Source organism: Eriocheir sinensis, chromosome 41, assembly GCF_024679095.1.
Source record: "Eriocheir sinensis breed Jianghai 21 chromosome 41, ASM2467909v1, whole genome shotgun sequence".
NCBI classification, from domain to species: domain Eukaryota; kingdom Metazoa; phylum Arthropoda; class Malacostraca; order Decapoda; family Varunidae; genus Eriocheir; species Eriocheir sinensis.
In genome coordinates, this window is record NC_066549.1 from 7,432,985 (window position 1) to 7,454,288 (window position 21,304).

Sequence of the window (21,304 nt, forward strand, 5' to 3'; positions counted from 1 at the left end):
ACCACACCTCGTCATTTTAACAACCCATTCAGTAGTTTAACATATACCCGGCAGTTGCACGTATCCAGAGAACGCACAGACAGACAGACAGCGTGGTAGAAAGGCGACTATAGACCATTGGACCACACCTCGTCATTTTAACAACCCATTCAGTAGTTTAACATATACCCGGCAATGTCACGTACCAGAGCCCGCACAGACAGACAGACAGCTACAATATTCCTAACCCCGTATTCCCATCTCCCATCTCCCACACACAATCTTATCCCCAACGATGTATAACCTGCAAACCGCACAGACAGACAGACAGCTACAATATTCCTAACCCCGTATTCCCCAACCCCAAGCTAACCCATCTCCCACACACAATCTTATCCCCAACGATGTATAACCTGCAAACCGCACAGACAGACAGACAGCAACAGCAACAACAGCATTCCCAATCCCCGTATTCCTCACCCCAGCCTAACAAACCCATCTCCCTCGCACCAGATTATCCCCCCAACACATCACCTGCAAACCGCCAGAAAACACCAGCTTGCATCCATCACACACACTCACCTTGATTAGATTGCGCTCGACGGCTCAGGAGGGAAGGTCAAGGTGTGCGCCGGGTGAGTCAGGTGAGGTGAGGTGTGCGTCCAGGTGTTTGCGAGTCTCTCTCTACCTGGTGACGCCGCCGGAAGGGATGTCTGGCCGGCGTGAGGGAGGGAACGGGACTGACTGAGTGACTGTCGCCTCGCCTGGAACACTATTTACCACCCTCTCTCCCTCTCTCTCTCTCTCTTCCTCCCTCCCCTCCCCACAGAAACACGCTGCTCTCCCCCTCTTGCTTGTCTCCCCTTCCTCGTACCTGGTCTTCCCTTCCTCTCAGTGTCATACCCCCTTTTTTTTTCCTTCCTCTCTCCCTCTCTCAATGTCATTTTTTTCTCCTTCTCTCCCCTCGCTTCCCTCCCCTCAGGAACACGCTGCTCTCCCCTCCTTCTTCCCTCCCCTTCCTCTTATCATCGTCTCCCCTTCCTCTCAATGTTATACCCCTTTTTTTCCCTCCCTCTCTCCCTCTCCCCACCCCTTCCCTCCCCACAGAAACATGTTCCTCTCCCCCTCTTCCTTGCCTCCCCTTCCCCGTATCATCGTCTCCCCTTCCTCTCAATGTCATACCCCCTTTTTTTCCTCCCTCTCTCCCTCTCCCCTCGCTTCTCTCCCCTCGCTTCTCTCCCCTCAGAAACACGCGGCTGCTCTCCCCTACTCAGTGTCATACCCCTTTTTTTCCCCTCATATTCCTTCCTCGCTTCCCTACCCTCTTAGACATGCTTCTCTCCCCCTCCTCTCCCCCTCCTTCCTCCCTTTCCTCCACTCTTCCTCCTCCACTCAATGTCCTCCTACCCCCTTCTCTTCCCTTACATTCCTCCTCTTCTACTGATTGCTTACCTACCTCTCTCTCCCCTCACCTCGTTTTTTTTCCCCTCCTTCCCTCCCTCATATTCTCCCCTCCCCTTCCTCTCCCTTTCCACCCACTTTCTTTCCCTTACATTCCTCCTTTTCTCCCCTCCACTTTCAAACATGCTTATCTCCCCTCCTTTCCTCCCTTCCTCCCCTCGTCTCCCCTTCCTCCTCCTCCTTCGCCTCCCTTCCTTCCCTCCCCTTCGTCTCTCTCCCCCTCCTTCTCTCTCTTATGTCCTCTCCTCCCCTTCCTCTTCCTCATTTCCCCTTACATTCCTCTTTTTCCTCCCTCCCCTCATAGACATTCTTTTCTCCCCCTCCTTCCCCTCCTCATATCCTCACCTCCCTTTCTTCTTCCTCTTCCCCCTCCTCCACTCAATGTCATACCCTTTCTTTCCCCTTACATTCCTCCCTCACACAAACGCTTCTCTCCCCCTCCCTACTTTCCTCCCTTCCTCGTCTTCTCTCCCTTCTCTTCCCTCCCTTCTTTCCCCTTACATTCCTCTTACTCTTATTCTTTCTCATGTTTTCTTTTATTTTTCGTTACCTCTTTCGTTGTTTTATTTCCTCCCTCCATTAAATATCACACTTCCTCCGTTGTTTATTGATTGTTGTTGTCGCTCTTTGTTTTAGCTGGCCGCCCTCCCCCCTTGCCTGTCACCGTCCCGTCCCTGCCCTTTGTCCCGCCAGCGTTCAGCGTGCGGGGAAGGCGAGGTGGCTGTTAAGAGGACAGTGACCCACACACCTATACATTAATTAGTCCTGCTCACCTCTGTAGTGCACCTGGACAGACAACTACCACCTCCCTCCCTCACTCTCATATCGATCATCCCTTCCCTCTTCCCTCCCTTCCACCCCTCGTATTATAACTTTTCCAGCGTATGCCATAACTTCCACCCCCCCCCCCCCCAACACCCTCACACGCCCCCTCACATACCTTCGACCCCGCTCTCCACTCTCGCCACTCTCCACCATGACTCATTCGCTCTCCCGTTTTGTACGTCCACTCTTGGATGTATATGACCCTTCTCTTCCGCTTGGGCTGCTTAACCTCCTGTCCTTACCCTACCTCCCTACCCTACCCTGTCCTTACCCTACCTCCCTACCCTACCCTGTCCTTACCCTACCTCTCTATCCTACCCTGTCCTTACCCTACCTCTCTATCCTACCCTGTCCTTACCCTACCCTGTCCTTAACCTACCTCCTTACCCTACCTCCCCACCCCTACCCCTGTCCTTACCCCACCTCCCTACCCCTACCCCACCTCCCACCCCTACCCTGTCCTTACCTTACCTCCTTACCCTACCCTGTCCTTACCCTACCTCCCTACCCTACCCTGTCCTTACCCTACCTCTCTATCCTACCCTGTCCTTACCCTACCTCCCTACCCTACCCTGTCCTTACCCTACCTCCCTACCCTACCCTGTCCTTACCCTACCTCCCTACCCTACCCTGTCCTTACCCTACCTCCCTACCCTACCCTGTCCTTACCCTACCCTTACCTCCTTACCCTACCATACACACTGATATTTTCCACCCCTTTTTCCACCTATACACTCAGACTGATCACCCATTCTTTGTCTGCCCTCTACTCTTTCCTATGTATGTTCTTTCCCTTTTATTCTGGCCCAGTGCAGTACGATTGACTCATTAAAAACAAGCTTCACCGTCACCTCCTTCGACTCAATATTCATTAAAGTAGAAATATAAGTTAGTGGCGTTTGATTTCATATAATTTCACGTAGGTTTAACGCCAGATCATCTTGTCTGGATCATAGGGCTTGTGTGCTGTGAATATCTATGTAAATCTATGTAAACCTACTCTCTCCTGGATACTTATTTCACCAAGGTTTAACGTCAGATCATCTTGCCTGGATCATAGGACTTGTGTGGTCTGAATATCTATGTAAATCTATGTAAATCAACTCTCCTGGATACTTATTTCACCAAGGTTTAACGTCAGATCATCTTGCCTGGATCATAGGACTTGTGTGGTCTGAATATCTATGTAAATCTATGTAAATCAACTCTCCTGGATATGTATTTCCCTCTCACCCGTTATCCCTCGTCGCCTCTGTTGCCAGGTTGCTCTTCTTTCCCCTCCTCAGTCGCTTGTCATTTGTTTGTCCTGCCCCCTCTACCCTCACCCCCCCTTGCCTCTTCCTTCTCTTCCGCCTCTACTCTTTCCTATATATCTCCCTTTTCACACATTGTCCCTCTCGCCGCTATTGCCAGGTTCCTCTTCTTTCCCCTCCTCAGTTAGTCCTTTGTTAGTCCTGTACCCTCCACCCTCACCCCCCCCTTGCCTCTTCCTTCTCTACTCTTTCCTGTATATTTCCCTTTTCACACATTGTCCCTCTCGCCGCTATTGCCAGGTTGATTTTCCTTCCCCTCCTCAGTCGCTTGTCCCTTGCTCGTCCTCCGCACTCCACCCTCAACCCGCCCACTCTCATCCTGCCACTCACCTCCCCGCCCTTTTTTCCACCCTTCCTGTCACCCCTGCCCTCCTCTCTGCATGACTTTAGCGAGATCCTGTTAATTCCTCCTCTCCTCATTGTCTTTCTCATCTACCATATCTCTTCTTTTTTACAGTGAAGGAAGCAGCTCAAGGGCAAAAAAAAAAATGAGAAAAAAATCCCACTAATCATATTTAAGACAACCAAGTGTATCTAACATGGTTCACCGTATAGTACCAAAAACGGCAGCCGGGTGCACTATAAGCTTCCGCGTTGTGACGGACCCCTGCACGCCGCCACCCTCACATTTTCACACTCGAGAATAACACCAAACCATAATAGGCTACTTTTGGGCTCCACTGACCGTGACCACCTTGGAAGACGTGTATTAGAAGCCGTATACTTCTAAGCACAAACAGTATTACATAAACGCACTAGCTTGAGCGTGACGGTATTCTGCTCGGGGTCGTATTAAAAGACATTTCCTCGTCCAGCAACACATATTTGACAAGGCTTTCGTAGGAGTTGTGGGCATTTACAGTAGTAGTTTTATGATCCTGGTGGTAGTGTGACCCTTCTTCTGTACCGTGAACCTGAAGAGACAATCATTAGAACACGACTGACCCCCTCTTTGACCTCTAGAAATAGGAAATGAGAACAGCGAGTATGTCTTATAATCCCTCTGGTCGTATTACAAGACATTTCCTCGTCCAGCAACACATATTTGACAAGGCTTTCGTAGGAGTTGTGGGCATTTCCAGGGGTAGTTTTATGATCCTGGTGGTAGTCTGACCCTTCCTCTGTACCGTGAACCTAAAGAAACACTCATTAGAACCCGACTGCCCCCCTCTTTGACCTTTAGGAATAGCTGATGTGAGATGCGAAGGTGTCTTATAATGCCGACCTCGAGTCAATGTCACTGCCGCATCCTCTCCTTATCTAATTGGATCCGCAAGGACTCCTCTCAGACGAGCACTCGAAAAATGCTTGTGGCCACGCGGCTGTGACTTGCGCTGTCATGGTAACAGGCATCAGCGTTACCAGACTGTCGTACTCAGCACATTATATTTTTCGGTTTCCTGACCCATAATTATTGCAAAAATATAAAAGAAATCCATAATAATGATGGTTTTAACAATAACTTCAATGAATATCGTATTTTTTTGTCATTTGTTTTGGGTCTGAAGTTAAAAAAATGTATAGTTCTGAGTACAGTACGACAATCTGGTAACCTTGATAAACCCAGAACACACACGACGCACACGATACAATGTGCGCCCAATCTGCGCCCAGCAGGGGAGGGACACGATCACGGAAAATGCGAATCATCCACTAAAAGCGTACCTACCCAATTTGGGCGGGAGGCTAACGAGATGACCAAGTAGTGTGTGTGTGTGTGTGTGTGTGTGTGTGTGTTCTTATCTACTTATATTACTACATGATTGAGCCAGGCTCGTAATATCCCATATTTTCATGCATTTCTATTATGTAAATCCTTTAATTTGTGTATACAGTGAGACACGATTTCATTTGATATTACATTCCCCTCCGTTTCCCTTTGTTGGAAAACCTGAATCTTACAACTTTATAATCTCCTTTTATTAAAGATGTTTTTAATGTGCTCTTTTCATGTAACCTTAATTACCATAACCCTCAATGATAATAACAAAGCTAAGCGTCAATAGATGCAGTGTCGAACAGACCTTCGTTAGGACAGGTGTTCATCAAGTACTTCTGTTACCTTGCTGCCACGACTAGTTAAGCAAATACCCATTCCAATCGGTAAATCAGTTGCTCTGATTATGTAAACCGAAGGGAAATCAATCAACGTAAATCACTGTTCCTGCGTGCAACAGGAATACAGCAGAGCATAATAAAGACGGGGTCCCACCGTCACGACCTTTGCTCCCGATTCCGCCACGATGTCAAAAAATGGAAGTCGCGGTTGGAATCGTGATGACATCATCAGAAACTGTTGGAAACAGGGGCGGGGCTTACGCTACAACGATGTCACAACATAATTTGCGTGACACCCAAACGCTCCCCAACGCTATGCTACGACATGGAGACGACCCCCAAGGACTTGCGTTGCCCATCGTTGAATGGGCCACGACGGGCAAGGACTAATCGCAAAGAAAATGACAAAGACCCACACGGACCCACAACGTTACATAACACACGGACGCTTCAGAACGGCATGCGTGGGAGATGCGTGGTATAGTACTTTCAATTTAGGGGTGGGCAGGTACCGGTACCAGACTGCTCGGTACTGGTACCGAGTGCCGAGTGGAATCGATTCTATTCGGCACTCGGTACCGGTACCGTGCCGAGTAGACTCTCTCCGCCATTTTGTCCTGCGCGCGTTGTTGTTTTCATTCTCCCTCTCGCCTCCATTATTTCATTAACATATATATTAGATAATTCTTCATGTCCGATTCTTTTTTAAAGGTTTGGTAATATATACTGTTATTGTTATTAGACTATGAGTCCATCCATAATAACTATATTATATGCTATTTTTTTATCGAAAAAATAAATATTCATTTCATACAGGAGAGAGAGAGAGAGAGAGAGAGAGAGAGAGAGAGAGAGAGAGAGAGAGAGAGAGAATCTTCTCCTCTGACTTGCATGTTTTTTACCTTTCTTTTGAAATTTTCCGAACTTGTTTTCAAGGCAGGCCTTTTAAGTTTGCTACCGGACTACAGTAAATTAAATAAATGGTGACAATGATCCAAAAATAAAGAAAATTCACACAAAAAAATTGATATTTTTAAATAGTAATTTGAAGTATAAATGGTAGATGGAATTCAGCACAGAAAAAATGTGACATAACCGCTGGAAAACAAACACACATGTATCTGGAGAAACAAACTTGGAGTGAGTCATCAACAGACACATCACCAGCTCATAAAAATAATAAAATGCTAACACTAAGCTTTGTCATGTATAGATATGTTAGAACGGATTTATTTATTTATTTATTTATTTATTTATTTATTTTTTTTACGTCGCTGCCTGTTGCGCCGGTAGGCATCTTCCTGGTGGGGCCTGATGGTCGGCCCAAGGCTTCTTCCAGGTGGGGCCTGATGGTCGGCCCAGCCCGTTCTGGCGCAGGCGAGTGTTTATAGTGGCGCCATCTTGCATTGGCTCATGCTGCCCCCCGGAACTCGTACTTGATTCGCTTGGACGGCTTCCTCTAGAGTCTGGGTTGATGGGTGGTCTTCAGGACAGCATGTGGGTAGTTTTAAGCCACTCGGCGGTGACTGAAAAATCCAAGTGGTAGCGTGAGGATTCGAACCCGCGTCGTCCATCACGCGGCGAATGTGGGCCCAGTACGTTACCACTTCGGCCACCGCCTAATAATAAATTAATATTGTAAATGTAACATTAGAACATCAAGCCAATGTTTAGAGCCTACTTTCAAAGACACCTTAAAAGAAGATTGAAAAGATACATACAGACTACAGAGGCTTGATACAAGGTGGCCCATTTTAAGATCTTTTATCAATGAAGGAAGACTGAAAACTTTACATACGAAAAAAGATAACATGAGAGTATGTTACACAATTATACAACAAGAAATGAACACATGTAAATGGGTATAAAACAAGGCAAGTTACCTTCTGGTGGGTGCCACTGAATACCTTAAAACAGGACAAGATGCAGCAAATTTATGAACACAAGTCTGTAGGAAATTATCTGAACGGGGAAAAAATTAAATGATCCAAACTACACAATGGCTTATAGATGCGAGTTGCCATTACCAGTCTGTTGTTGCTGCTTCAGACTTTCCACCTACACAGGCTACTTCCTTAAACTTGTTAATTGGGTGAACACCTTCTAGGATGACACGCTCATGTGGTAGTTGGCATCAGACTTAATCAATTCAAACAGCTTCCAATTTACTGGCAATCTCACACATACTCCTGCCCTCCTTGAATATTTTTGTTAGCATTTTCTTCAATCCTGCCAGTATTAAGAGCAAAAAAGATGGAATACTTACAAAAATCATATGAAACAAGAGGAGAAAGTATAAAATTATATGCATTTTATTAATTTATTATTATGTCTAGAACACTACTTCTAAAACACTATGAACACATTGCTACAAGAAGAGCAGTACTACACAAGATTGCATTGTTCATTAAGGAATAATTGCATTGATATTGAGGCACCTGGTGAGAATACCTGAACTGGGTTCATAAAGTTTTAAGTTTCTGTAGTAACTATAACAAAAATATAATAAAATTTCTTCTACTAAAAATAAAATAAAAGTATGCATGAAAGATGGCATGGAACCACTTGTCACAAGATGGGCAGGATGAATGTCACAATTGTACACTTGCCAAAGCATGTAGGACTGACCACGTTCAGCGTTAGGGTTTGGCTCGGATTTTTACTTCTGAACTTGTCTCCCTACACACCCTAATGATGAACAAAAACATGATGTGCCATGGACTTTTCTCGATTTAGTTAAAAGCTCAGATAAATCAGTTTAGTAAATGACAATAAATTATACAAGGATCTGGTTCAACCTTACTAAATGCAACTGCCTCAGATGATGTACCCACTCTGGCAAAATTAGCAACCAACTGGCCATTAAAACCTTAGCTAAGTACACATTCGATTGATAAATATAAAACTAATTGATCCAAAACAATGCTTCACTGCCTCCTAGACTTGGCTATGACCTCCAGTAAGCTAAAAAGCACTCCAGCTGCCCTAGACGGTGTCTCTAATCTTCTGTGAACACAGGTGCAAGTAAAGTCAGACATTCTGCACCCAAGGACTCCCAAGGATTTGAGCAGTGACACCTTACACACCTCCTCAAGGCTCAACACCTCATGATTTGATTGTCACAAGGAGGTCCAGAAGGAAAGCCACAAACAGGATCCATCACATGGGTCTAGGACACAACACAATGCTGTCACAACAAATCTAGATGCTGGAGCGGTGGCAAGACAAGGCATGATACTCACCACCACCCTCACCATCTACCACAAGGAATCATGCAAGGAGGAGATCTGTTATTTAACTTAATTTTCTTGTCATTAAAGGGTTTCATATTTTCTCCACATTCATTTGAATAAAGCGTAGAATTGTCGGTGCCAGAAATTCACCATTCTTACATGACTCTCCTTAGTTCCTGAATGAATGAATGGCAAGAAGTTTCATAAATAATAACTGAGCATAAAAATAATTCACTACCTCATTATAAGATCCTGCAAGATAAAAAAACAGCTGTCTCAATGTTAACAAACTAATGAAGACAGAAATCATCAGATCTAATCTTGGGCCCACATGAGGAAGGAGGGATGAATCTACTTCCCTTTGGATGGCCAGAATGCACACAGCTCATGGATGATCCATAACAACAAACTGACAGTAGGTATGAACTGCTTACATCTGCACCTTCAACATCATAATTTCCTTAAAAGATTTTACCATTTTGTTTGTAGTTTTCAATACCCATTACCTTATTTGTGAAATAGCCATCACCTTTATCATTGACAACATTGATTATTTGTGTTTCCACATCTGAAGTGCAATCAAATGAAAAGATTTGGTGAATTTACTCATACTGCTGGTGAAAATAGATTTACTATACAGCAACATCATACTTATGAAGCTTAATATGTAACTGGATTAGTTCAGTGCATTCCTTTTTTATCAAAATTCCACACCTTAATATGTGTTTAAGTCTACAATTTGCATTTCTTAGCCCGGTAGCTGTGACGGGCCAAATATGTGGCTTTACCGCGTACCAGCGACGGGCCAAATTCTTGCCATGACATAACCCCCCCAATATATATATATATATATATATATATATATATATATATATATATATATATATATATATATATATATATATATATATATATATATATATATATATATATATATATATATATGCATTTGATCACAAATGCATTGATACATATATTAGTTTTTGTGAGTGATGATTTTTTTCTCATTAATTCGCTTAGAGGGGTCTTTTAAGAAACATGATCGCCGTAGCTAACGGGTTAATTTTATATCAACTCCATCCTCCATTCTTCATGTGGAAAGTGAACCATGAGTGTGGGCCTAGAGCTCCCCCCACACTCCCTCATACCCTGACATACCTACCTGTGAACCTCTGAACACCAACAGATGCTGCTCTCAGGAGTGTAAAGTTACCTACATCAACAAGAACAAACAGGTTATAACACTGAGCCATGTGAAAGCTACCATATTTGTAACAAAACAATGGCAGTGCAAGGACATGTTTCCTTAAAACAAAATGTCCTGCAACATTAGTTGTACTTTTTTTAAATTCAAGAAATGTTAATCTAGATTCCCCACATCTAATTAATAAAATACTTAAACCCCAAACCATAATTTAAAAAAAAATTAAGATATTTCCAAAGAATTAATGAGTAAGTCCATAATACTGGCTCCCAAAATGATGATGAAAACATCCAGCAAATGCAACCTACATCATCCATCTTCTCTGTACCTAATCTATGTGTCCAGACTAAAATTAAGCAACATTGATAAAACAAGGATAATAAACATCTGAATCTTTATACATAATTATCTATACATATATATACCCATGACTCCTTTAACACTTCACTACACTTGCCTTGCTGACACATGGCAATGGACCGTGTGCTTGATGTCTTGTGTGTAGGAATGTACGTGTGTCTCCTGTGCATGTTTGTATGTGCAGGTAAGGTTTTGATTTGATATGAAAGTGTACCAAAGTGCACAAGTAAAAACAAAACTATTTCATTACAACTACAAGTAATCTCATCTCACTGTAGCATGACAGACACAGGCAAAGAGAAGAAGCATGCAGTGTGAGCCACCAACTAGTGTGTTACTGCTCACAAGGGAAGGGAACTCAATGATTGTATATTTAAATCTGTCAAACAAAAACCACCATCCTGTACAGCCAAAACATTTGCCTGAAATTCTTAGTAGTGTGTATTAGCCTTTAAAATTTATCTTCCCTCCAGTATTTTACCAACGAGAAATGATAAAATCAATCAGATGGAAGTAAAAATTAAAATAAAAAAATTAAAACTGTAAACATAATGCATTAAAAGTCATAAAAAGGGGACTTGATCCTCCCTACACAACCAGAAACATGTCACATTTACACTGTCAGTGTTTCTCCTGTTCCTGTCAGCCAAACCTTGAGAGTTGAAGGACTTCCAAGATCACGCAGCAATGGACCCTCCTACATCCAAGTCCATAAAAAGCCTAACTGTGTTGTCATTATTTCTTGGCCAGTCCAGCATAGAGATTCTTCATGTCACTGAGCGCCTTCTCTATCTGACGTGCAAACCTCTTAGAATCCTGAAAGTAAGAATGAAGAACAATTAATTCGCTTAACTTTTAAAACTTTTAAAACAAAGGGATTCCACATTTCATCTAAGCCTGTCCATAAACACACCAATGTTCCCCACCCAAATGTTCCCTGAGTCACATTTCTCTAAAGTGGGATGGCACCAAAGCTTGTGGCCCCTCCAAGCACTTTGCCCATGACACAGAGCCCTTACATGCCTAAGTGCCACCCCAGGACAAAGTTCTCAGTGACGGCCAGTGATAATGCATGACAGTCGGGATGGTAAGAATTTAGGACCAAGTGTGAAACTTGGATAGCCCGAAGCTCGGGAGGGTACTGTATATTACTTAAAGGGGTCTAAAGTGATGATGAATGTCTTTCTACATTTTCTAAAGTAAAACTGCAACCATATAGTGCCACAGGAAAACATTTTATATCAATATCATGCAAATTGACTGACTTTATATTGGCAAAAAATGCAAATATAGCAATACAAAAACTGTAGAGCAACACAGCGACCTCCATGCACACACACCAAAAACCTCACTAACTCCTTTATGATGAGTTTTATATTACTCATGTCAATTAATTTAGTATTTTTATTTCAATTAAAAATATAGTGATTGGAGGGTTTTAAATAGGAAAAGTGTGTGAAAGTCCATGGGTGGCAGCACCAATCCATCCTTTAGACATGTATTATAATGTCGGGCAGAGAATGTTGCTGCTAATAATGGTGTTTTTCAGGCACTGATTGTACACTTATAATTCCTATGGCTAATACGGTTTTCTTTTGCTATATCTAAATGAAAGGAATGAAGCAAACATGTCGCTCAAACTTACTGTGACGGAGGAGCTCTTTTTGCTGGACACATGGAAGAAGATAGTCTCCTCCCCGGCAATGATGTAGGACACTCCATAACCATCGTCAGCCACAGGTCCAAAGCCTCCACCGGCACTGATGCACTTAGGATTCTTGGAAAGGTCCATCTTGCTGGTCTGGCCATGAGGCGTCTGCGAAGTGCTAAGGCGCCAGGGCTCAGACAGCACCTCCTGCAGCATCAAAGAGAGTTTAAGGGGGTGCTATGACAAACATTCAAGGATATGACAAATGAGAGGGAGGCTATGACAAAAATGAGAGGGAGGCTATGACAAAAATGAGAGGGAGGCTATGACAAAAATGAGAGGGAGGCTATGACAAAAATGAGAGGGAATAAAGTGTGAGAAAAAGTCATGCAAAGAGGCAATATGAAAGTAAAGAATGGGAAATCAAACAAGAAAGGGTAGAACTATGGAAGAGAATTATCTGTGAAAAAGATGTATGAATGACAAAGCTGAATAAGTAAAAAGGCAACGTCATTGTAGCATAAAAGCACATTTATTTTATAGTACAGGTGAGCCATGTTCCTTAAGGCGAGCGTCCGGGTAGCAGGCCGAAAAAAAATAGAAATTGTTCATGGGTCATGGCAAACCCTTTATGAGCATGTTTCCGAAGGTTTTAGGTAAAAAGTTCCTGAAATGAAAGTCAGAGGTCTAGAGTGCAGGCAGTGGAAACGAGTTATTTGAGGAGTGCTTGTGGTGTGAGTAAAATGGATGGAATGAGTAATGAATGTGTGTACAGGCATTTTGGAATGTGTCACAGGGCTGAAGGGAAGAAGTGTGGAGTGGTGGAAAAAGTGAAGCAACAGACTCTAAAGTGGTTTGGCCACATGGAGCCAATGGAGGAGAGTAAGATGACCAGAAGGGTGTATGTGAGTGAAATGGAGGGAGGGAATGCTAGAGGACGACCTCCAGTGAAATGGAGAGATAGGGTGCAAGAGTACATTAGGGAAAGAGTGGAAAGATCTTTGAGAAACCTTGAGCAGTAAAGGAGGGAGTGTCTGGATAGAGAAAGTTGGAAGCTCTTCTGCCGTGGCCATCCCCTTGTGGGAGCTCCAAGGAGCAGGCGTCGATGAAATGATGATGATGATGACATGCTTCACATCACCCACTCATTACTGAACACCTTCGGCAGGGGAGAGCTGTTATGCAATACTCACGTTAAGGAAAGGACTGTCCACTTCCAGGTACTTGGAGACGACATACAAACAGAAGAGGTGACGGTCAATACCCTTGCCACACATCGCATCACGGTAGCCTAGCTGGTGCTGGTCACAGGCCATCTTCAGCAGCTCCACACGCTTGGCATTCTGGACGGAGGGTAGAGAAGAATCTGTTTACAAACCATAATATTTTGTCATAAAACAATGCCAGAAATTAAGGATATTTTTTATGATGGGCAAAAAATAAAAAGGTATCGGTGAAACTTTGCTGATGACTGCCATTCTTTCCAGAGGCCTTAACCAATACAACAACTGACTGCCATTCTTTCCAGAGGCCTTAACCAATACAACAACTTACACCAAATATCCATGTAAAGTCTTTCATTTTCAGGCTATTTACTTTCTGGGATTCATTTATCAAAGTTTTGTCACACCTTTTCAACCACATTTCACTCGACAGTTTTGTGGGGTCTAAACTCTTAAGTTTTGCCAGAGTCTCATTTTACCAAATATACTTGCAGATATCCTTATACTCAGAGAAAAGTCAGTAATGCATTCTCTACTTTTTAAATTCTTACCCATCGTCATTTTCCTAAGAGCATTTTTCCCCATCATGTAATCCACTGGGGCCCTTTTCAACCTCCAAACTAATATCTTACATAATACATCTGTGGAGCGCTGCTACGGCGGCGGACTGGGGCCTGAAACCTCATCATCATAACAAAAATGTAGGGGTAAAGTTAGCTGTTTGTTGCATCAGCCCTCACATCCAGCCCCTGAGCCTGTATCTATTTATTTGATGTCCTTTTCACTCACAAAAGCTTATCTCATGGAGGGACCACAACAGATGAATTTGTTTGTTGTTTTTGAAGTTCAGCTTTGACCCACAACAACACTGGAAAGCCAACACTGACCCTATCGCTAACTTATGCTCTATACCCACTGGATTTGATTATTAGATTCATAATTAAGTTTTATTATTTGAAACAAATCTATTAACACATTTCAAAATTTTCTGTTGCTGGGAATGAGGGACAAGGAGGATGGGCGAGGGGGCATCACTCACCGAGACATTCTTGTCCTCCATGGCCTTCACCCAGGCAGAGGACTCAATAGTGCACGGCCGCACAGTCTCCGTTCGACCGTCACGGAAGAGGCGCGTCATACTGGCTTCATACGTCAGGTTAAACTTGCCTGCATCCTGTTACAAAGAAATAAACAAAATAGTTAGTTTCAAACATTAAACCCACGGACTTTGCAGGAATAAAACAAAGTATGAATTTTGTATAAAATATTGTCATTTAGCTCAATCATTAAGATATGTAATAGAATAACTGAAGAACAAAACTTGTTAAGTAGCAAACCAGACTTTTTTTTAACTAATTTCTTTTATTTTCTCCACACAGCTTCAAATTTCCATAAAATAATCATAGCACATATAGCAGGTCACACCCAGGAGCCAGCAGTCAAGACACCAACAACAAGTAAATCTGAGAATGTTTGCCAGTTACCATGAACATATGATAACATTTTCCCCCAACTTTCCCTGGTGGCCCCTCCCCTGCCCAACCCACCCTGTAGTAGGCCAGCTGGAGAGCCATCTGGGTGTAAGCATCAGGAGAGAGGCGGCATCCCTTCATGAAGCCCTTGCCATATGCTGTGTGCATCAGCAGACGCAGGTCCACGTCGTTCAAAAGGGCATCGGCAACCTGGGGGAGAGAAGTACTGCCATATCATATGAATTTCACTTCAAATTTTACAGTAAGGCATTAGATGAGCCATCACTTTGCTAGTGAATGAAGAATCTTCTCACCCTGAAGGAGGTATCGATGGCTTGCAGGCACTCCTGACTAAAGTCCCACTTGAGGCGAGTTGGTACAGGTGGGTTGCAGGTCACTTTGCCCACACAGTTACCCTCGTCATCGTATCTGTAGCAGTGGGTTACAAGTGGCAGGCAAGGGTTTGGCTAAATATTTCACACCTAAAATTTCATCTATGCTACTCTTCTTGTGTCTGTTACACTATGCATTGTATCCCTAGTGAAATATTCAAATTCTAGTACAACAGGTTGTATGTTGCTATATTATTATGCAGTGAATACCTACAATGAATACAATATAAGGAGATGATCAGAACAAATAACTGTTCTATACTTGAGGCAATTGCAGACAGTTATGTAGGATACTATTTTTATAAATGCTTGCACTTACTTTCTGTAGAAGTTCAAGGAGGCATGGAAAATACATTATGTATATTAGTTTGAATGCTATAAAATACATATGTAAACATCCCAGAAAAGTTATTTTTTTAGTTAAATGTAAGTTAAGCTATGAAGTGCTGGTTGAACTTCAATTCAATGATGTCATTATCATATAGACATAAAACAGAATGTGACCTTTGTCCATGAATTTCATATCTGATAAAATTTGTGATCAAATATATATATATATATATATATATATATATATATATATATATATATATATATATATATATATATATATATATATATATATATATATATATATATATATATATATATATATATATATATATATATATATATATATATATATATATATATATATATATATATATATATATATATATATATATATATATATATATATATATATATATATATATATATATATATATATTATTACTACTTTGTCTGATGATATTGTTTCTACTTTATAAGTTCAAGTATCTAATGTAATTTTTTCTAAAACAATGCATTCATTCTACATGGTCAAATACTGAGGCAAGAAAGAAAGCAGTGCATTGAGATTCAAACAAACAACAGTAAGTATTGTCCCTTTTTAGACTAATATAAAAATTATTGCTGTACTAAAGTAGTTTTCCCCACATCTCAAAGCTCAGCTGATGTAAAGGATCAAAGTCAAGCTGCACAAGCAGAGCCATACAAGGTAATCAAGTGTCAAACTGCATATCAAACCCCAACAAACACCACTAAATTAATTACGATAAAAGAAGAAAACCAACTGAAAATATATTAAATCAACTTGAAATACCAACCTTGTTGAAACCAACCTCAAAGCATTTTTTTTTAATCAAAGTGGCAACCCTTACCTTCCAGATCTCTCTCACACACACACACACACACACACAAACGCCGACAACAGAAGCGAAAGGATGTGGACAGACAAGGCGGAGATCAACAAACTATTTGCAAGTCGATTAGGCCCGAGCAACAGCTAAGTAAATTAGTCCCGTCTCCTAGAAGTCTAGAAATTGTGAGAAATATGAGTGAGAAGTGATAAGTTTAATGGGGAGGAGGAGAAGGAGAGGAAGGAGGTGGGAAGGAAGGTAAACAAAGATTCAAGATGGTGTCTCTAAATCGGCGGGAAGAGGACTCGGGAGAGAATTTTGAGGGTTTCACGCCAAAATCAACAATGGAACCTATACAATGGAAAAGGATGAACAAAGTGGAGCAGGACTGTGACAAAATAGTGATAGAAATGAGGAAGTTGAGAGCGGAGTTTGGGTAAGTGATTCAGGCACTGACCGAGGTGAAAAAGAGAGATGATGAGGCAAGAAGAGACGAGGAGACAAAGAAAATTGTGGAAAACTTAAGAAATAATTAATATGACTAAGGATCAGTTGGAAAGCCAAAAAGAAACACCACAACTGAAGATGGAAAAATTAACAAAAGACCATGATACAAATTTTGAATATGGAAAGAGAGAGGAGTCTGATGGGGACAAACAAAGACATGGAGAAGATGAAGAAATGATAAAAAGAGAGGTAGCAAAGATGATAGGAAATGATCAGCAGAGTGTGGGTGTAAGGGTAGAGGAAAAGATTAAGGATGTGGTTAATGATGAATTGAAGGAGTGAAGTGAAAAAGACAAGGAAAAAACAAGCTCTTGGGAAATTCAAGAGCAACAGCAACAGGAACAGAGGCAGGACATAGAAACTGAGGAACAATGGTGAGGGAGATGGCAGAAAAGAAAGTGTTATAGTGCTCGGTGTAAAGGAAGAAAAAAAAAAACAGTGAAGGCTCAGAGAGAGTTATGAGAGGAGTAAGGTGAAAAGTATACTAATGAGAAATATGAATACTGAAGAGGAGGAAAAGATAGAGGAAGAAGTACCGTATTTCCCGCCATATAAGACGCAACGAAGTATAAGTCGCACCTATAATTTGGCATGTTATGGAAATGGGGAACAGTAAAAAACATACAGGATGGGAGAAGAAAACTTAAAGGTGATACATGAAGAAAAAGATTTGGGAGTAACGATGTAAGACACACTATCCCCAGAAAAGCACATGTAGTATCGGCGAGGAGTGTGCGAAGCTTTAAGGAAAAGTTGGATAAATATAGATATGGAGACGGGACCACACGAGCATACAGCCCAGGCCCTGTAAAACTACAACTAGGTAAACACACACACATACACACACACACACACGCAAACTCTACATCCACCCACAAGAATAACCCTGACCCACTTAATTTTATACCAAGCAAGTAGTCCACCAAAGCCCATCCTCAGTTATAGCCTTATTATTGGGTTAAAGAATAACTTGGGTTACATAATATCTCGGGTTACATACTATCTTGGATTATGTACTACAAGCAAAACCACAAATCACACTACTGGCCATGCTGCTCCATACCCAAACTCAAAGACATCCTCGCCAATAATGTACTCCCACATGTGGCCCATGATGGGGGCATCAGCCCTGAGGAGACATCAAGAAAATTTATAGGTTTACAACTACCAAACAGGACAAGGGTAAAGACACAGGGGTGGGCTAATGGAGACTCTGTAACTATAGTCCAGATGTTTTCTTAGAGATATTGGAAGCTCAAATTTCCTCAGGCTTAAGTCTAACAATAATCTCCGTTTTCTTGTTTCTAACTTCATGAAATTATTCCAAATTACTCTCTTTCTTCAATTTTATCATCCTCCATTGAAAATTCATCTGGATAGTTACAGAAGGAAAAGCAAAGAAAACAGCTAAAACCTAACCCGTATAACCTGCAACATATTCCCTCTGGCCAAACACAGATAAAACAGTAAAAAGAAGAGGCAGAAGATCAGACAAACATCAGCATGCCGATGTTGAGGCAGAGGAAAGCAGAAGAGACAGCAACAAGAAAATGTGGCCCGAGACATAGTAATCAGTAGACAGACACAAGAGACATGTGACCAGATTCTAGGAATAAAGAAATGGAAATATAAGAATAGGATACTTCAGCAATGACTGAATGTGCATGGTAGAGGTGAGGTGCCATATACAGAATGGGAAAGATGGAGGAGGCAAGGCACTGGCTCTGCAGGCTGGTCCAGTGATTTATTATTTGCCTTGCTACACATATCATCCAGCTCTGGTGCGGCGAGAAATGAAGGAAAAGCAAGACGAATGAAGCGTTTTGCTAAGAAGGCACTCTCACCCTAGCGCTATGAGGTCCTCAGTAAGAACATACTCCCAGAGATGAGACATGATGGCTGCATCCGCCCTGTAGGGAGGAAGAAGTAGGGACGACTCTCATTAGCAATACAAAACACATTCGGAGATGAACACTGCCGGGCGGCTTCCAGGACCTGCATGAAGGGCAGCTGCTGCACCACCACCATGGGTAGTGGTGGCAGCAGCAGCAGCAGCAGTAACAGCAACCAGGGAGGGATGAAAAATAAGAACAAGAAACATCTATAACTACAGAAATTAAATTCATTAGAAATGCAAGAAAAAACAAAACTTTGTGTGTGTGTGTGTGTGTGTGTGTGTGTGTGTGTGTGTGTGTGTGTGTGTGTGTGTGTGTGTGTGTGTGTGTGTGTGTATTTACCTAGTTGTAATTATACAGGGCCTGGGCTTACGTCGTGTGGCTTACGCTCGCGCTGCCCTGTCTCCATATCCGCTCTTACCCAACTTTTCCTTAAAATCATGAATGTTTCTTGCACAAACCACCTCCTCCTTCAGTCTATTCCATAGCTCAATGCTTCTGTTTGGGAAGCTAACTTTTTCACATCTCTCCTGCACGTGGTCGCCCTCAACTTCTTTCCATGTCCTCTTGTTTCTCTCTCGTTCCACACACACAGGACCTCTGTCCAAATGCTCCACTCCACTCACCACCCTGTACACAGCTATCAAATCTCCTCTTTCTCTTCTCTCCAGGGTTGTGAGCCCCATGCTATTGATTTTTTCTCTAGTCTTTAATTTGCCATTCACATGTCTATAGAATAGTTTAGAATAGTTTGGGTTGGTCTTTGCACTTGTCGATTATATCTTTTTCATATTTTCTTTTTTCTTCTATTCTAATCTTTGTATATGCATTCCTTGCTTGTTTGAAATCGTTTCAAGAGTTGATTCTTCTTCGTCTTCTCCATCCCTTCCAAGCTTCCTCTCTTCTCTTTCTAGCAGTCTCGCATATCTTGTTAAACCACTCCTTTTTACCAACATCCTTTTTGGTTACCTTGGAGACATATCTATTTTTGGCTTCCTTGTATAGCTTTAAAAACTCTTCCCATTTGTCCTGTGTACTCTTGGCTTTGTACAGTCCACTCCAATTTGCAATTTCAAAAAAAGTTCTCATGCTAACAAAGTCTGCCTTACAGTAGTTGCTTCTGTGTGTGTGTGTGTGTGTGTGTGTGTGTGTGTGTGTGTGTGTGTGTATGTGTGTGTGTGCACACTCTTACCTTCACACACTTTCAGCAGCTCCTGTTAGGGGAATTCCAGATAAATGTTCCAAATACAATACCAGAAATCATAATTTTTCTTTGTGTGTTGGAACTGCAACATTTTGAACAATAATTTACTTATTGCACTAAGAAATTCTTGTGAAACACTTTGAATGATGGAAACTTTCCTAATGAAAATGTTACTTATAACCTTAATACAAGAGTAAAGCAGCGATCAAAACTAAAAACTACCAAAGCTGAAGGATTATTGAGATTTACTTACCAGCTGTGTTCTGCATTAAAACCAATCTGAAATGGAAATATGGCAAATTCATTATTCTACAACTGATTCAATAAAGTAAAACAATAAAAGAAGATACTTGTAGGCTTACTGTGAATGCTTACATTTATTTTTATTTGCTATAATCATAAAACCTGTTTCTCAAACAGCCAGAGTAGGGAGTAAAAAAAATTGTCAAATCTTACCATTTCAATTAGTGTTCAGAGTAAACAATAGTTTAGAAGGGACTCATAACCATCTTCAACATTTTAGTTCCTCTTCACACATGCAATTGAACATGATGACACATCCTTACTTCTGGTGTTCTTTGCATTACCAAATTATGAGACTCACCCGTCCATTCTTCATGACAATCACGTTGAAAGACTTGTCATACCAGCGGTCATAACCCTTGCCATGCAGCATAGCACGGCCAAAGCGGTCCAGCTGTGTGGGATCCTCGGGGTCATAATCATACTCGTCATCCTCCAGCACAACCACAAAGGCAGCCTTTTCTGTGAAATTACAACAGCAACACATATAACAGTGACGTGCCAAGGCACAGAAGCAACTCCCATAAAACTTACTCGTTAAAAACATGGCCACAATACGAAAGAATGATGGGGTTCAATTTTTTCTCTCGACCCCCTTTATATTGCCATCCCTTATTTTGAAATAAAAGAAGCATTGCTATTTGTTGACAAATTTTTAAAAACTAGGGTCACTTTTGGCAATTCATTCATGCTGTGTCTATTTAGGATGCTAAAAATGCAACTAGATGTTAATCTTATTGCCCTGCATCAAAGCTACCAAATTTTCATAAACTGAAGTGTAAAAATTGATGTCATGTTTGCTACTACAAAAATACAAGCTTTTAGGATCAAAAGAATGTATGGCAAAGGAGTGTGAAGGTAGCAGCCACATCAACTGGCGGGCCTACCCCCAACAATGACCTTTGAGCAACTAAGTGCAGAGTGATTTTGAGCAATATTTGGGGGGAAGAAATGTGCAGTAAATGAATGAAAATATGGTAATACATAGTACATGTGGGAATCTTCCTCATAAAAGTATAGTTTGTACGGGACAATTTTTTTTTTTT

At 41.7% G+C, this 21,304-nt stretch overlaps 2 protein-coding genes across 5 annotated transcripts in view; both read right to left on the bottom strand.

Moving 5' to 3' along the window:
- LOC127009602 (MAM and LDL-receptor class A domain-containing protein 1-like) overlaps positions 1-714 on the bottom strand; it is a 74,479-nt gene extending 73,765 nt beyond the window's left edge. For both annotated transcript variants that reach the window (XM_050882816.1, XM_050882815.1), the window contains exon 1: positions 562-714. The gene's annotated coding sequence lies outside the window, so the exon portion shown is untranslated. The remainder of the gene's footprint in view (positions 1-561) is intronic.
- Positions 715-6,646: 5,932 nt separating this feature from the next.
- Positions 6,647-21,304, bottom strand: part of LOC127009603 (carnitine O-palmitoyltransferase 1, liver isoform-like) — a 33,164-nt gene continuing 18,506 nt past the window's right edge. For 2 of the 3 annotated variants that reach the window (XM_050882818.1, XM_050882820.1), the window contains exons 10-18: positions 20,560-20,720; positions 20,209-20,234; positions 18,701-18,766; positions 15,091-15,205; positions 14,852-14,986; positions 14,344-14,478; positions 13,275-13,424; positions 12,079-12,288; positions 6,647-11,249 (exon numbers count right to left, since the gene is read on the bottom strand). In XM_050882818.1, coding sequence (XP_050738775.1) covers positions 11,169-11,249; positions 12,079-12,288; positions 13,275-13,424; positions 14,344-14,478; positions 14,852-14,986; positions 15,091-15,205; positions 18,701-18,766; positions 20,209-20,234; positions 20,560-20,720 — 1,079 coding nt within the window. In that variant the 3' untranslated portion in view covers positions 6,647-11,168. Of the gene's footprint in view, positions 11,250-12,078; positions 12,289-13,274; positions 13,425-14,343; positions 14,479-14,851; positions 14,987-15,090; positions 15,206-17,919; positions 17,986-18,700; positions 18,767-20,208; positions 20,235-20,559; positions 20,721-21,304 lie in introns of all 3 variants that reach the window. The other variant, XM_050882819.1, reaches the window with a different exon arrangement.